This window comes from Anopheles merus, chromosome 2R (assembly GCF_017562075.2).
Source record: "Anopheles merus strain MAF chromosome 2R, AmerM5.1, whole genome shotgun sequence".
Lineage (NCBI taxonomy): Eukaryota > Metazoa > Arthropoda > Insecta > Diptera > Culicidae > Anopheles > Anopheles merus.
Window position 1 is genome coordinate 47036555 of NC_054082.1, and position 17158 is coordinate 47053712.

The 17158-nt window shown below is 43.2% G+C and overlaps 1 protein-coding gene across 4 annotated transcripts in view; it reads right to left on the reverse strand.

Annotated features, from left to right (window-relative positions):
• LOC121587950 (alpha-mannosidase 2-like) overlaps positions 1 to 17158 on the reverse strand; it is a 94281-nt gene that overhangs the window by 15545 nt on the left and 61578 nt on the right. Inside the window, exons 1-3 of one of the 4 annotated variants that reach the window (XM_041905346.1) lie at positions 14258 to 14445; positions 11269 to 11382; positions 8645 to 9404 (exon numbers count right to left, since the gene is read on the reverse strand). In XM_041905346.1, coding sequence (XP_041761280.1) covers positions 8645 to 8844 — 200 coding nt within the window. In that variant the 5' untranslated portion in view covers positions 8845 to 9404; positions 11269 to 11382; positions 14258 to 14445. Of the gene's footprint in view, positions 1 to 8644; positions 9405 to 11268; positions 11383 to 14257; positions 14446 to 17158 lie in introns of those variants that run through there. The other 3 variants (XM_041905345.1, XM_041905347.1, XM_041905344.1) reach the window with 3 other exon arrangements.

Consider the following 17158-nt stretch of genomic DNA (forward strand, 5'->3'; position numbering starts at 1 on the left):
ATGGATAGCCCTCAAATTGACCTCAATTCCTGTGTCAAGTTTGAACCCTAGTTTAACTTAGTTAACCACCGCCCTGCTCCCATTCGTTTGCACCGGGGACGTTAGGCGGAGCAGCGACGCAGCATGGTTTCGAGACTTGATATCGTTAAACCAGATACATTAGATGAATACCCATGTGAGGCAACGGATTCGCACGTGATTGCAATCCGGACACAAAGCAGACTCGACTCAGTCGACGGTAGAAAAAAAAGCGCCCTAATCAAATAGACCACGCTATAAACAGTGACCACAGTGGACGGACTAGACCAATAGACGGGAACGGTCAAGCAGCAGCTCGCTCCAAACCGGAACCAAGGGGCGAGATCACCGCCGGACTAATCCAATTGTTTCCTAATATACCGAACCGCCGAGATGTGGACGTGAACGGAGAGAAATGGAAGGATACGCCTTTTTTTGGGGGGGTTGCTCTCCCGTACACTTTCAAGCTCAACCGACCGTCGATGCTTGTGCCGAGGACACTGTGGTCGTGTTTGCCTTTCCGTCCATTAGTGTCCTGGGTGATGTACGCCGCGAATGAGCAGAGTCCGGCAGAGTGCCATAATGGACCCAGTGTGAACCGAAATCCGATCGGACGGTGGCATCGCTTGGCGAATGATATGTTTTTATTCCACCGTCGTTGCCGCGTCGTTCGCAACAAGGGAATAATTGTGTTCCGTGCGCGGTGTTGCAAAGATAGATGCCATTTTCTTCCAGGAATATCTCTCGCCGGTACAATTGCTTCCGGAGGGTTCGTGTGCAATTCCCGAAGGATGGATTACGCAGCTTAGGTCATACATTTCGCGAGCAAACGCAGAGCACTCTCTCTGACAATCTAGTGCGGGCAGAATGGTGTCATCCGCAATGGAGACGATGATGGCGATGATGGTGATGATGCAATAAGGTTTACCGGAGCTCACACGAATTCCCAATAGTCCCGGATTCACTCCCTTCCCCGATTGATGGCGGCTCCAAACGCAGACATCTTTTGAACAGAAGCCACGTGGGGATGGCTAAACGCTGGACATGTACACCGGCTAGTAGTGAGACGATGTAGAACACAATAGTCGGTCATTTGCTACCCAGTCCAAGTGGCGAATAGTTGATGAGAAAGAAAAATGCTATCTGTGTATGGTGTTGGCTGTTGGTTCGTCCAGCACATCGCCAGCGGGATCGTTTCAAACACATTTGTGCCGGGGGAAACAATGACCTTTCTATAATGGCGACAAAAAGAGGGAATAACATCCTGCGAAAGAGTTGGTATGCCTGTGTGTGTATGTACGTGAACATAATCCAATTTGTACTACAATGCAGATCCATTCCCATATTGAGGTCGCAGTATGCCGAGCAGTGTCACTTAAAAAGCTACTGCAGGCTTTCTTTCTCACGCAGACACCGCTAGTTCCATGTACGTCAATACGAAAATGTTCGTATGTGGGCGTATGCCGTTGACAGACAGTTAGCCATCACACTCTGAGGGAGATAAGGTGATGAAACGGTGGAAATTTCAAGAGCATGTTTTACTACTACTGCCTTTCCTACGCGGTAGACGAAAGATATTTCAACGATCTAGCGACGAACGACGTGTGGCACTATTCGTTTCTCGTGTGTAGAGAGGTAATGGTGCTTCCCCAGGGATAGGGTACCCGTTCTGTACTTATTTTTTCTCTCTCCAAAAGCACACCCTTCAATTGAATTTGATGTCGAATAGATTGCGGCGCATGCTATTGGCATTTGAGCTTGAGTTTGATTCTGACAGCTCAACACCACCGTTGACAAATGCATCGTCATGTGCGGTGAGTGTATGGTAAGGCTTACGGAAGCAAGATCGGTAGCTTGTTTGAAAGGAGACAACACAATATTGGGTATGCTTTAACTAACTTTTTAAAGGAATGAAATAATATACACACTATTTATAGAAATAGTTCATATCAAAGACGTTACACTTTATCTCAGATGGTAAGCATGTTACGAGTATAATAATACGTGCTACTCTGCAATTCTGTATGGTCTTATTTACGTTCTTAACTTCATAGAGTTGTATGAATATATATTTGATAATACAGAAATGTTAAAATGCTGTCAATATCGTTGGTACCTTGGTAGAAACTGGGGGTTATTTGCGATTAAAGATTACTGTACTATCATTAATTGGATCCAGATGTTTTGTCCATGTCAATGTGTGTCAATTTCAATAAGAATGACTATAACATGAATTTGTTTAATGGACACCAAATTGTCCAATTGTACCTCCGAGACATTCTAAATGCATCTCACACTCCTTCTGAAATCAACAGAACACTCACATACACGACATAATACCGCACTCGGTAAGCAGCCCGATTCGTACCAAACTTTGCTTGACCGAGCATTCACAACGGTAAACCGCAAATGAAGAAACGTTGTTTGCAGTCACCGAGAAAGAGAAGTCACGAAAGCATCAGCTCTCACACGGCTTGGCAAAGCATACCCAGCAAAGTCACCAAATCCATTTGCAGTTCTGAAACGACGGACGATGGCGGTTGACAAAGTTGTCCGGGCTTGGTGCATGGCAACAGGATTATGGTTACCGGTGTTGTCTGTCTGGCACATCGTACGCCCGCAGTGTATAGGGCAACACAGGGCAAGACAGTACCGGGAATTGAATCGGATCGAATCTGCATAATCCAGCGTTGAGTCACCGGGCAGGAAGCAACATCGGGACGAGTTTCTTCCACGGTAACATTCCAACACACATTCGGCGAAGCATCCTTGTGCTGTGGCTGCCCACAGTGTCCGGGGCAATGCAGGTTCATTTTCAATCAGTAATTACATTACTACATGTCATGTCAACACAGAACTGTCACCATAAACCTCCTCCGCAGCAAATGGTCGTATGTTACTATTGCCAGGTAAATTTCGGTAATCGACTACTAAAGCGTAAAAACCCAACACAGTTGGGCCGTTCGTGTCGTTCGATGGTGAAATACATTGAATTGCAGGAAAAAATTAAATACATTCGGTTGTCCTCGAGGCAGACATTGGAAGGATTGGTTAATGTACCACGTCGTACGGCAAACATCAAAGCGATGTCACTTTGAAAGGCGAAGCCAGGGAACTGAAAACTGAGTTGTGTCGGCAGATTTGCTGTTGCTTCTGCCGTGTATCGTACACGGTTGAATCGTTTCTGGAGCACACTTTATCTTCCAGCCTAGCCCCGAAAAAGTTTCTCCACCCAAACACAAACAATTCTAGCGAATCTTCTGCTGCTTCTACTATCTTCACGTCAGAGTTGTGGGACGGAAAAGGGGTTATTTGAGTTTTGTTTCTTGCTGGTAAAAGTTCTGGTAGCTGCTTTTCCAAAAAACGGCGCTTTTTCGCTTTGACAGTCCGTACATTTAACGTTTCCGGGAGTGGAAAGTAGTTAAAAGGTCAAGATAAAACCAACCGATTCCACGAGAATGAAACGGTCGATAAGCAAACAGTAAGTAAAAAAGTAATTAAAATCAAGAAAATTAAGGTTTCCCAGGATGTGACAGGAAACGTATTGCGATAAAAATGGACTTCCACACCACACCATTTAGGCAAAGAATAAATAATTATTGAGAGGGCAGGAGGGTGAGTTAGCGTAAAATGAATTCTTTGTATCCTTCCCTACAGGAACTAATTTCATCTACAAGATTTAACACACTCTGTACTGAGCAATGAAGGGTTTGTAACGACTCAACGTTTGTCAAGTATAGACTTCACTTGCATGCACCAATAAATTAGGCTTAACTTTGAAGCGTTCTTCAAGCGTACAAGTTGAGCATCTTCTCGCTTTCTCCCCCGCTTCCCCTCGCCCTTTCCGGTCATTTGTTGGCCGTAATTGCCTATCAAACAATTTATTTATTTTTACTTCCCCAACATCCCACTGCCACGCGGGGCGCTTCTTGGTGAAGAACTGGGGTGCTGCTATCGGGTGCGCAACATCCCAGCCAAAGTGCTTGCTGGAAGAAAGTTTGCCCACTTCGAGTCAAAAGCAATCGAAAGCCAACCAACCGAAGCGGTCGATTCTACCGTTCGCGAAAAGAAGGCCCGGGTAAAAGAGTTGGAAAATAGAAAGGGGAAGAAAAACAACACGTGAGCGAAGAGCGAGGGCTGTTCCAATATTTTCCTCCTTAAACATCCGCCCTCGGGGAAAGCAGTGGTTGTAGTTGCATCACACGGTGCTAGAATCTAGGATGTACACCCAGGGACATCACTCAGTGGTGCAAGTTTGTTGTGGTGGATGGGAATATTGTCGTTTGTCGATTGCACTGGCTCACTAAGCGTGTATTTGGGCCTACTTCATACTCTGATTGCTTTTTGTTAGTTCTTCTGTCGGAAGGATAGGAACCAACGGTCGATCCAGTGGTATAGCTGTTAGTGGGTTCAAATATCGTATGGAACTCATCAATTGGTCGAGCGATCCTCTCTGTTAAATGTAGCGAATTAAATATGTATCGATAGCCAAGCCGATTAGATTAAGCTAGGATTAATTTATTAGAAACTGAAAATAATTTTAATTTAAAATTAGTACAATAATTGTTTCTTGGATTTTAATGTGATGTTTGTATTATTATCTCTAATAGAATAAATCCTTGAGGCTATTGCAAGGACTGTTAACGTAGAGAATTTCCTTCTAAAGTAAAATGCAGAAATTGCTTATACGAACTACACTTTCGGTCGAAAGAATTTTCCAGCTCGCAGTATTTCAGGGATTTAAATAAGATTGAGATTAGTATCGTAAATGATTCGCCATATTGTAGAGCAATAACACCATAAGTATCACTAGGTTTTCAATTTTATGCCATTCATTGAAAATTGGTCACATTCGACATCTCATCTTTGTGCCTCAACGACTAATGCTCATCTCAACGACTGAGATTTAGGATTACATGATCGCTGCTAATTCTTCAAACAAAAAGACTTTAACTATGTATACCTGCGTAAGTAATCAAATAGGTATATTTGCTTAGGAAAATTCACTCTCTGTATGGTAAACCGTTGAATAGACTACAATGATGATACCTATTCCTTGCAAAAACACATTAACGTCCCACTGTGCACAAGATTGAATTTTCTATCGATTAGATTTACACGCGCATTGCACTCTCGTTGTTGCAGTTATACGTCCCACTTTCAAGGAAAGCAGCAGCAGAATATTCTCACGCCACTTTTCCCAACCCGTAAAGCATGTATAGCACGATTACGTTGGCCCACGCATTGACATGGACACATTGTACTTAACCGTACCGCATTGGCCAGCAGGCATTAAGCGGAACGGGTATGGATTGGTGATGTGGGCATGTGTTGGTGCGCGTGCAGGAATATTTATGCTCACTTATATCTCGCTTTATGTGATTTTTTATTGCCTTCAGATAAAGGCTTGCTCGCCCGGCCTTCTAAGCGGGCGTTGTATGTTCGGGGCCGAGAAAGGGGGTAAAACATCGGCCCCAAGCATTATCGGGCAGGAAGCAAGAGGAAAAGTGGGATAATGTATGGTCTGCACCAACACTTCTTGCGCTTGCCACACACCAATTCATCGACATTACCTTCCTCCCATTACATTTCATCCCGAGCATCTAGCCTTTCGACTTCCGATCGATTATATGCTGAAGCATAATACTCTATCCGCCCTGCCAACTGCCCCAGGCGCTGATACTGTACCACCAGTTAGTGAGCCCGAAAATATGACATTAGAAACCGGGCAGAAGCGGAAGCTACGATCGACCATTCTCGTCAGCAGAATCGTCTGGATGGCAGGAAGGAAGTTCTACCTTAATGTAGGTTAGCGCTTTCCCGCGCTCATACACATGCTGTCCCGCCGCATTTAATGGCACTAAGACTAGGGGCACCATCGGCGGCGAGAATTATGGGCAAACTTCAGTGTGCCAGTGTGACAATTTTGTCGTACTTTTATTTCCTTCCCGTTCTTTCGCCCTGAAATCGGCGCGTTACATTTCATAATTGGTCTGCGGAGCGATTGCGAGCGAATTCTGCAAGCACAGTGCTCGATTCCCGGTTAACTGCGAGCTCGTGGGTTAATTTTGCGAGATTTATTACATTTTGGGCAAATATATGGGCCTTTGTTGATGCCGCACGCTCGCATGCCGCTTAACGGTAAGTTGCTACGAGCGAGAATTATTTACATATTTACTTCAGTGTCGACGTCTAACGCTGATCCTTTTAGTCATGATTCAATCAGAATGCCGTTTTGCATGAGAGCAGCGTTAATTGTTGCGTAGGCTTCATTCTTGTATGTTATATTGATTGGTATTAAGCTCAAGAAGAACTCAATTTTTGTCATCCTACTATAGAACGCTTAGCCTATTTGATTCACTTTAAATCTTTTCATGTTTCGAAAATCCTTTCAACAGAGTTTCGCGTTTATCAATTCTTTAGCTATCAGAAACCATCAGTAATAGGAAAAAAGGTTATTGATTAAATCTAACCAAAGTGTATTTTAAGTATAATATTAGTTTCAAACATTAGATAAGAATGCAAAGCCAATAGAAGGGTAATAATGTACATATATGTCTATACAATTTTTCTTAACCCACTGTAATTCTCATGTATTTAACCCGCTGAGGTAGTATGTATTTAAGGCAGCATGTATTTTTTGAATCATTTTCCCATACTATTGTGTTTCTGATTCATTTGATACATTTGCTCCTAAGATCAGTTATTTCCGGAACTGTGACACATACACATCAATGAATGTGACACAGATTCTCGATCATTCAAACCACTTTTGCTGTAAAAATGATGTCGCAGTCACATGTACCCCCAATGTTAAAAAGCATGGTACTTTAAAGGTCGATATTTGAAGAAGTTTACGATAAAAAATATTTTGATTATTTTTTTAAACAAATATATTTGGCTTACACACCTGAGGTTAGTTTTTTTTTTATCCAGGCGGTGGCCCATTGTGTACTGGTTTCAATATGAAATGTCAGTCTCACAAAAATGTTTGTGTAAAAATGATTGATAGAATAAATTGTTTGTAGTTAAATCATGGGAATATAAACTGCTGGATTTTTTTCCCAAGTTTTGAATATGGTATAGAACATAATACGTCAGATAGGCTTCTTTTGATGTTGATTTGTCGATTTACAACGGCAAAAGTTTTGCAATCGTATCTTATCAAAACCTTAAAATGACCAAACCTCTTTCAATTCCCTTAAAAAAATTGTTCATGGAAACTTGAACGTTGGTTTCTAGACCATTTAATTTATTTTTTTTTAATCTGAATTGCTTGATTTTATTTTGTGTATACAAAATATATTGTAATAGTTTTGTACATAACTGTTTGTACCTGTTGTGTTAATGTCTATGAAGCACCAGCAAGTTTTCAAACACATAAACAAAATGAATTACAGTAGAACGTCGATTATTCGTGCTTGGAACCGGACGGTTGCTGGTTAATCAATGTCCATGGTCTTGTTCGCCACCTTTCACCAGCTTTAAAATTTAGGCTGGTTAATCCACCCTTTGTTATAAAGTAAGCAATTTCATGTAATCTTTGTTTTTAAAGTAATCCTCCCCAAATGTATAATTCTTCTTAATTATAATATTTCGATGGATCACATGTCCAGCTTCGTAGCTTGTCCAGCTTCGTAGAAAACGGTTCGGATCTTGTCGTCAAATAGCTGCTATCGTTTCATGTGATCCCTTACCTAGACTCAACCGTTCCGTTGAGAGGACTGTTCCGTTTTAATGACAAAAAATCTTGACATGGTAATATAGCGTGCATTTGAATGACCGTCGGTATTAGTTTTACTGCTTCAATATGTAGCTTCCAAACAACTTTCCGCTCCCGCAGTAAATGCCTACGTAATGTGGGCTCCGTACTAAACTACCCGCCCATTGTTACTACCGCACCGGCACATGCCCGGGCAGATCTTTTTGTCCCGATACAAAACTCAAATAAACTCTTCAGCTCGCAAAATCAATTCCAAAAAGTCATACAATTTCGACTTAAGCACGAGCAGCCATAATCCCAAATTGGCTCTCATAACTTCCACTCTCTCCACACCACACCGCCCCAACCCAACCGCTCTCCAGCAGGCAGGGAATCCGGAACATTCGCTAACGTCAGCTTCCAAGTGGTCCTCCAATAAAACATAAAACTTTGCCCCGTAAAATTATGAGGGTGTGTGTGTTTGTAAGAGAGAAGCACGGAGAAAGGGAGCACCAAGATGATCTGTTCACCCCCTCGCCGTGTAAACGTTGGATCGATTTTTGCACGCAACATGCCGGCCTGCACGCCCTGCAACCTCTCTGCTCGCGCTATAACAATCCGTGTTTCGCTCGCTGTCGAATAGCCAAACAAATCGCCCGTTCCGGTACGGAAATGTGTCAGTGTTTACCCCGCGGAATAAAACAAAAAAGCACACACGCACGAAAAAGGATTCGCCCTGGTAATCGGCTGGAAATGAGGCTGCGTGGTGTGGTGAAATAATGGCGAATGTAAATTCGCCAGACAGCGATGATAAAGAGGCGTTCAGTGGCATTTTTGACAGGCCCGAAACAAACAGAACCCGAACCCGCACGCAGTTATCCAGCAAAGCCGAATAATAAAAGTCAGGGTATGTTATGGACTTACCGTTTCTGATGGGCTAAGCCCGCTGCCATCGGACCGCCGGACGCATCTTTGCCGTCCATCCCCGTCGGAGCGGATGGTCCGGATCCAGCCGGCGACGGTTGCCCCATGGAGATGTAGTACAGGCAGAGCAGGATCGTCACGAACGCAGACAGCAGCCCGATACATCGTGGCGAACCGCGTCGAAACAGCTTCATCGTCATGTTATCGTTATCTTTTCTGTTTTCTGTTATTTTGTTTTGCTGTTTTACCGTCCCTCTCTAATCCGATCTAGTTTTGCCAACTTGTCAAAAGTGCCCCCTTTTGAGATGTGATCACCACAACCAACGTGTTGGTACACCCCAAGCAATTTACATCAAAGTTTCCATGCACATTAAGCAAACACATACACACACAGTCACGCAATGGAATAAAACAACAGCACGTGAAAGGAAAACGTGACACTTAACGTAATGAGAAATTAAAATCAACTAAACGAGTATGAGATCCTTTTAACTTGCGAACGCGCGCGAATCGCTGTATCGAGTTGGGGCTGTGTACACGTTTACGTTTCACTCCTGCATTGGCATCCGGTTAGCCGGTGTGCCTCAGGTCCAGGCTCCGCTGGGTTTGCCAGGCAGCTGTCGGTGGTACTTCAGGGTGTAGCAGCGCATTGACAACCGCCATAGTCGTCCGTCGCTCGGCGCTTAGTCAAGTGAGTGATTCGCACTTTCAGCGGATGTAGCACGTTGTACCCGCGCTCGCGGACAGTCGTCTTTGGAATCTGCAACGAAAGAAACGCGGGGATAATGTAAGATTAAATGCAACTCGTTCGGCTGTGGTGCTGGTATCTTGTTGGCTTATTTATGTTTTCTGATTCGCATGCAACACAAAGCCACCGCAACGTTATGACCTCTGTCAAGGTTGCCGCTGAGCAACAACGTGGCAGTGCCCTGCAACGGGGGTGGAGTAGTAGTAATTTGTGCCTTTTGTTTGCCTTTTTCTTCACCATCCACACACAGGGGAGATTGAGATTGTCAGCTTAAGGGGTTGCATTCAGCCCTGTGCCTCTCTGCTTGGCCTAACAAAGTCAATTGATCGCCCAAACACAGTGCCACGGTTCTATTCTATACGGGAGATATCCTGCGGTGGGGTTACTGCTAGATGCTGCTGAGCACGAACGTTTTCAGCAGCGTGGGAGATGCATCATCATCCAGGGTTCGGTTTAAGTGGCCCCTATGGATTAAACTCACTCCCCACAGCATGCCATTTTACAGTACAACAGGGTAATTCTGCTGCTGCTGCTCACCGGGAGAGTGTCGGTTGGTAGAACACGGAAGAGCTCGCGATGGTTGGTCAAGGGTGGCGGGGGTTTTTCGAAGCAGCAGCAGCAGCAGCAGGTTCCATAAAAATGCATAATCATGAATATATTTGTGCATCGCGTGCTGCACCACCCAGCGACATGTGGGCCTCGGGTATAGAGGGTTTGCGAAACTATCAGGGGTGAGATATATAAAAAAAAAAACGGGGCCATGTTTCGAGATGAGTGAGCAGGGGTAAAAGGATGGTTTTAAATTATACATCATCTCGATGGTTCTTCGATGTGTGTTTTTTTTACTGTTGCACCCCAATGGCGTACTGTATTGGGAGGGACAAACGATATTCTAGCACCGTTTGGGAATGGTACCATCACCGCGCTTGAGTTTGCAGCTTGCATTCAAAACAGGGTACTTTAAAACGGATGCTGACTTTAGCCACGTACGGCTGTAATGCTCCGATTCAAGGATTCTGTTTTAAGCTGTATTTTGTGCGTTTCCAAAGAGTAGCAATTGTGCTGTGAAATATGTTTCAGTTTAAGCTCGTACCACAATGTAAAATCGCACTGGACCATGCGTCACCATGCATCAATTTATTCCTGTTGATAGAATGGTTGAGATTTTAATAGGATGAAATTTGCCATACAAATGTAGCATGTTTCAAAAACTACAGTTATCGTAAAGGTGACGCATTTATGCGTGTGTAAAGGCCAACTGACCTGCACTAGTAGACACAATCAATTGAGTGCAAAGTGCGAAAAGGGTAAATATTGTTGCGTAGTGTTTTACAGATAAATGAAACCAATAAATGCATTTTGATAAATTCCACGAACACAAGAACAAACGTAACTGAAACCCCAGCAACAGTTACACACGATATGCGTTTTTCAGATTTTTATGAAATGTTTTTGATTTACATGTATTTTTCGGTTGTGGTAAATTAAAACCTCTTTGTTAATATTAATTTCATTGATACACTCACAGTCCTATCGATGTTGCCCTATATTGGAACAAAAAAGCCGTATATTGTCAATAGTTACATATAAATGAAGCGAGGACTCGATTTCGGTCGGAAAACTGTTGAGTAAGACTATTCCGGGAAAATTTGTCTGCAATGTTTTGTAAAATTATACGATCATACCATCGTGTAACGGTTTCTTATGATTACAGATTAAGTAGATGATGCGTAAATGTTTCAATGAAGAAAACATGAAAATAATACACAATAAATATATTGATAGCTTTATAATTACATTTAAAAGAGGCCCTGATAACGAAAGAAAACGATTGAATGCTAAGAGCTGGACAACGGCATACTGATCTAGGACTTACTTAATTTAGTTCAATTGATGCGTTGTTAAACACCTTTGTATGACTTCAACCTCATTCTTCATGCACTGTAATTGCTCAATCTGTCACCAGGTATATGAAGCAGCTGGAATCGATCTGTAAAGTAAAGTGATGGATTTACTTTTCACAAGCTGTGTACATATTACACCATACTACATCAGGTTTGTATGTAATACAGCTGTATTTGATCAAAGCGATTCTTTTGAGATGCTCCTGCTAAGATTGTTCAAATATATATATTTTGAAGCCATGATGATTTAAATTATATTCAATTGATATGGAAAATGATTGTCTATAAATTTTATCTGACAGCGATTTTGTAGATGGGAATCACACAATGAATGAATCAATCAATTTAAACAGACTTAATTTAATAAAATCATAAAAGAACATGTTTAAATAATTATATTTTCGTTAGTTGTGAAATGCTTTCAGCCCACGTTTAGACATTTCTTCTTCTTCTTCTTTTGGCTCAACAACCGTTGTCGGTCAAGGCCTGCCTGTGCTTGGCTTTCAGTGACTTATTGAACCCCCATAGCACGATCCATTTGGGGCTTGAACCCTTGATGGGCATGTTATTAAGTCGTACGAGTTGACGACTGTACTACGAGACCGGCCTACGAGACATTTACATTTTATTAAAAGATAATCAAAAACAGATAACAGCTTACTACAAAGAGTATCGATTAGTCAAACTTTTGAGGATCATCGCTTAGCCTAGCTCGTTTGATCAGAAAATGTAAACATTATGCAAAGCGTAACAGTTTTTCCGTGCATCGAAAACACATTGATATTGATATTTGTCTGCACATAATACACACACACGTATGTATCATCCACGTGCCACTCGGTGGCGTAACGTCCATGCTCTCAAAAACGATCCGAAACTGAACGTGGTTAAACGGACGAAACAACCAGACGAAGCTGAAATTGCGTATTTGTTCTGTGTATTGTTTGCACACATCGATCGTGCTCATGTAACAGAACGTTAATGCAAGAAAGCAGGAAGCTCGTCGTAGCTCGCCTTCTCATTGCTTTCAGATAAATATGTACTCCTAAAACACGTACCGAAAGCCCCACACTTCCCACCCGCTCGAAGAGCCCTAGTGCTCTGGAGCTTTCACATCCTGGCTGCGACCAATTCCCACTCGAAAGGGATTACGTTATTAGATTGTTTCGAGTAGGTGAGCTGCTAGAATAATCGCACTGCACGTATGTGTGTATGGGCCATACGATCCGGTGCTGGGATTCTCTACGGTTTCGAGTTTTCATCCATCACACGTTTCAATCGGCTTTTGTTCCCGTCTGCCAAACGCAACACTCGACGGCGATTTGAGGATGGTGTTACCACCTCTTACACCCTAGCTACCGGTAAACAGGATGTGTGTATGGCTCGCAAACTGGCACTGATAAATCTCTTTCCCACACTCCCATACTCCGCAGCCGGTTCATCCCCAACCTGCGCTTCCGATGAACAATTGCGTGCTAATCAGCTCCGGCCGGTTGTTGGGAGATCTGCCACACGAGAGTATAGCACCCTAATACGCCCTGAGGGTAGGTATATGTGTGCTACGCTGGTTGGCATGATTTAAGTCTCATGCGTCTGATCAAGATGTAATTCATTAAATGAATGCACAGAACTTACCGTCGGACGTTAGGTCGGGTGGGTCCAGACTGAGAGCTGAACGGACAAGGGCATCTGATAGAGTCGAGAACAGAATTCAACCTAAATCTCTGTGTTTAACATGTTGCTTGTGGCGATGATTGTCAATTATTCATCTCTCTCTACCGACAGGGTCAAATGAGGGGGGGGAGGGGGGGGGATTTGCATTGCTCGCCAGCAACAGAATGGTTGAATATGGACGGTGGAGAAGGAGAGTAGAATGCAAAGAAACAAGAAAATGAAAACCCTTGCCGTAAGATGAGGTCTGGGTAAATTTTGCACAGTTTCCGCTTATTTTGCGAAACTGGAAAAATGGACAAACATACCCTTAAAGACACACACACATACTCTAGGATGTAGAACAAGAAAGGGCACGTACCACGATCGTTCCACAATCGGCTTCGCTAATTAATACTAATTTTTGAACCTTTTGTCCACCGTTTCGTTGGTTAATTAAAATTCATAAACAGTCCGGTCGCTCCGGGCGCTTGCAATAAAGACGCTTCTTTGCTGTTGTACGCGCCGTTTCGGCAGGAATTAAGGAACCGGGCTATTTTGCGTTCCCTTTGCTTCCGTGTGCTTTGCTTCGTGACCGGCACACAATCAAGGGACAAAACTGATCCTTGCAAACTCGAAATCATACGATAAAAGCTACCATCGTCGTCATGTTGTCCTTCTCATGGCACTTGTGCGCTGTTTGTCTAGCCAGCACTTAAGAGGCAAAACAGAAATAGAGTGAAGCGTTTGGAAACAGGAACAGCCGTGTAGCGAAGAGCTACGTGAATTCGCGCGTTCTACCATTGCGAGAATGCTGAAATGTTCACAAATTGAATTTGTGATGGGCGGTTTAAAATGACGAGTTAGCAAAAGTGTGTTTGATAAGGATGATTTCTGCACCCCACAACAACATTTTTGTAGGTTATCATGCTCTTTTAATGCTTCGTAGCTCATTTACTATATGAATTAAGGCAAAAGATTCTTTTGTACTGGTGTTCTGGTTCCATTGTTCCAAGAATTATTTGTGAGACCAGTTTGGTCAACTGCAGTTTTGTGGCTCTATCCATGTTACTCAAGCGCCACAGATGGTATTGATTTAGCTTTGATTTCAAAGTATGCTCCCTATTAATTCACTATCCCCACAATTAACTTATCACTACTTTTAGTATCATCCATAGGATGAATTGCAATATCGTACGTATTATCGCATTATTACCGGTTTCCTACCACCATTATTCGGTTATTCTATTATTAAAATAATGGTGCATTGCCATCGGTAGGACGCTGTCTACAGAATTGAATTCACCTTACCTTGCTTCACGAACACTAAAGATGCGCACTGGCCCGAGGTGCATTACGGCAAATTCCGCAACAATCCCAACGGTTGTAGCTATTCTTATCGCAACTATAAACTGCCCTTTGCACGACTGTCCAACGACCGGCTGGTAGTGAATGAAGCGTTCACCTGCCAGACACAAACGGACCGAACGGGAGCTGAGCTAGAAAGCCGCGCGCATAGGCACAGCTAACCATGATTTATGCCACCCGATGAACGTGGCCCGGTGCTCTAATTAAATACCGCAAAGGAAGGAGGTAGGACGGAAGGAGGTTTTCGATGGGATGGGTCGATTTTTTATGGTCCATCATCACGAGAGTGGAAGTGCGATACGATGTTCAGTTTAGTAAGCGTCTGTTTGTTGTCGCATGTCGTTTTTTGTATCTGTTTTATTCAGTTTGGCTCAATGCAATTGGGGAAAACTTGAGTGCAGTTAGACGACGTCGCTGCACGATGGAACGATGCACGCTTTGCGATGCTGTGGTTTTGATGATGATTGGGTGTACGATGCACGATTGTTGTTTTGGTTCAAGGGAGATGATGATAAAAGTCACGGGAGTGCAAGACTGTCAAAAAAGTAATAATAAATATACATTTTTTATACTAGGTCATCAAAAAAGATTAATTATTGCTCAACAGAACACACATTACTTTGGATAACTGTAAATAATATGGAACACACAAATAAACAGATATACAAAGATATTTCTGGAAAACAGTTTCAATTTATTCGACAACAAATTTCATCAACAACATGGTTACACCATTATTTTTCTGAAGCAATATTTTTTTTAATGTTCATTTTATCGTGTAGTCTAAAAAATATCGTGTGCAAATTTTTTTTTATTTTTTACCGTTTTACTGTTATTATTTGTTTAGAAAAAGATGGCCCTTTTTTATTTTGACAGTTTTTATAAGGAGATCAATGAATAAAATGTAGATACCTCCAAGGATTAAGAAAAGATTCATCGCTTGATCATGATAAAGCTTCATTCACATGATCTAGATAAAGCTCATAAAATAATTTAATTAAAAGTAAAATTGTACAATCTGCTGGTTGACGAATTACCGAAAACACACTGAAAAACAGAAGGATTTTACTCAAACATTTTATTTCAGCTCCTCCATAACAAGTCAAACAACATTCCCGTTTCGTTACCCTACCGTTTACATGTTTTCACACCTTCAACTACAAACTTGTTGCAATTTTCCATGACAGTTTGGCGCATTGCAGCACTTTCCCACGATGCGATGGCAAACAATGGAATAGAAGCCCCGCTTGCATTTACTTTCCCCCCTGTACTCTTGATCGATTTTCCCAACCCTGGGCCTTCATTCAATAGAGTTGTTTGATGCTAAGCGATTAAAAGATCATTTGTCGTGCCGCACAAATTGATCAATTGCAGGCTGTTTCGTTAATCGTGCTTGTGTGCTTGTGTTCGGTGCATTTCTGCATGCTCTTGTATTCCTAAACCGAGTCAACTCGAATACACGTTGTAGGTGCACGTTGAGGTGCTCGAACCGCCTGTCAGCACGACGGTACGTTTTCGATTGGCGGGAAAAATAAACGAACCCATTTCATCGAGCAACATGGCGTAAACAAATCTTGCACGATATTATTTGTTTTGTTTTTGATTCGTTGAAATTTCACAAAGAGCAAACAGCAATCGTTCCCAGATGGCATGACAGTGCTGGCAACCACCATGCCATCGTGCTGAGCAATTCGTTGGAAAAGTCAAATCGATTTGAATCGACCCGCACCCGGCTGCTTGCGATTGTGCTGTGCAACACGACGCAACACGATTGATGGCATGCGTAGTACCCATTCACAACGAGCCAATCGATCAATGATCCCGTTCTTTACCCTGCACTGCGCCCACAACGCCATCTTGAGAACCGCTGATAGTTCTCGTGCGTGACGAGCGGAAATTGTCTACCGTCGCCGCGCTTAGACAACTCAGACCCGTCAGTCACGTAAACGGGAAAAAGTAAGGCGCCTCCGCCCAACGCCACACACATACACAGCTGCAACGATTGATTTTCGGGATCCGCAAGGCAAAGGGACCGCAATTGGCCGTATCGGGCACGGCAGTACGGAATCCAGCGCGCGATCGATTGATATTTAATTTGCGTTTGCAAATGCACAAATTCTGCAGATGCACGGATAGCGCCGTCCGCACACACCGGTTATTCCGCACACAGCAAGTTATTATTCATTCGAGCAGGTTCTCGAGACCAATGCCGCACCCGCAAGACGAAAACCTCGACGACAACTTTATCCGAAGCCGGAAAATTGCATTCGTTCGTCTGCGGCAACGGTAGGCAACCGACCGGTGGTTTCGTTTGCGTGTATCTGCCGTGTCGGATCGATTTTCCGCGCACGACTAGTTTCGGGGTGGTTTTGCAACGAAGTTATTCGAGGAAGTCGTCCACCCACCTCGCCGCCCAATGCTCGTTCGCGTGCGGGTGTTAGGAACAGGGGTAGGAAAGATGCACCAGGCAGAGCATAATTGCTGTTAAATCAAGCATAAGCTGCACGATCTCGATTCCACGATTAGGTGGTCAATTGTGCTCTGGTGACTCGAAATTAGTGTTGGGAATTTCGTTAAAAAAAGGAACGGAACGGAACTAGTTCATTTTTCAAAAAGAACGGAACGTGAACCTGGGGTGCAAAAGAACCGACCCAGAGCTTAGAAGCCAAACTGTCATCCAGAGGGGGGGGGGGGGAGATTTTGTTACTTGTTACAGGATATGAAAAGGCGTTTCTTCATTCTGAAATCATATCTGACACCAAATCTAGATGGGTTCAACCTATGCCCAATAAGCTGTACCAGCTGTGCTAATATAAAGCATCAAAGCCTTCCCGTACCACTAAT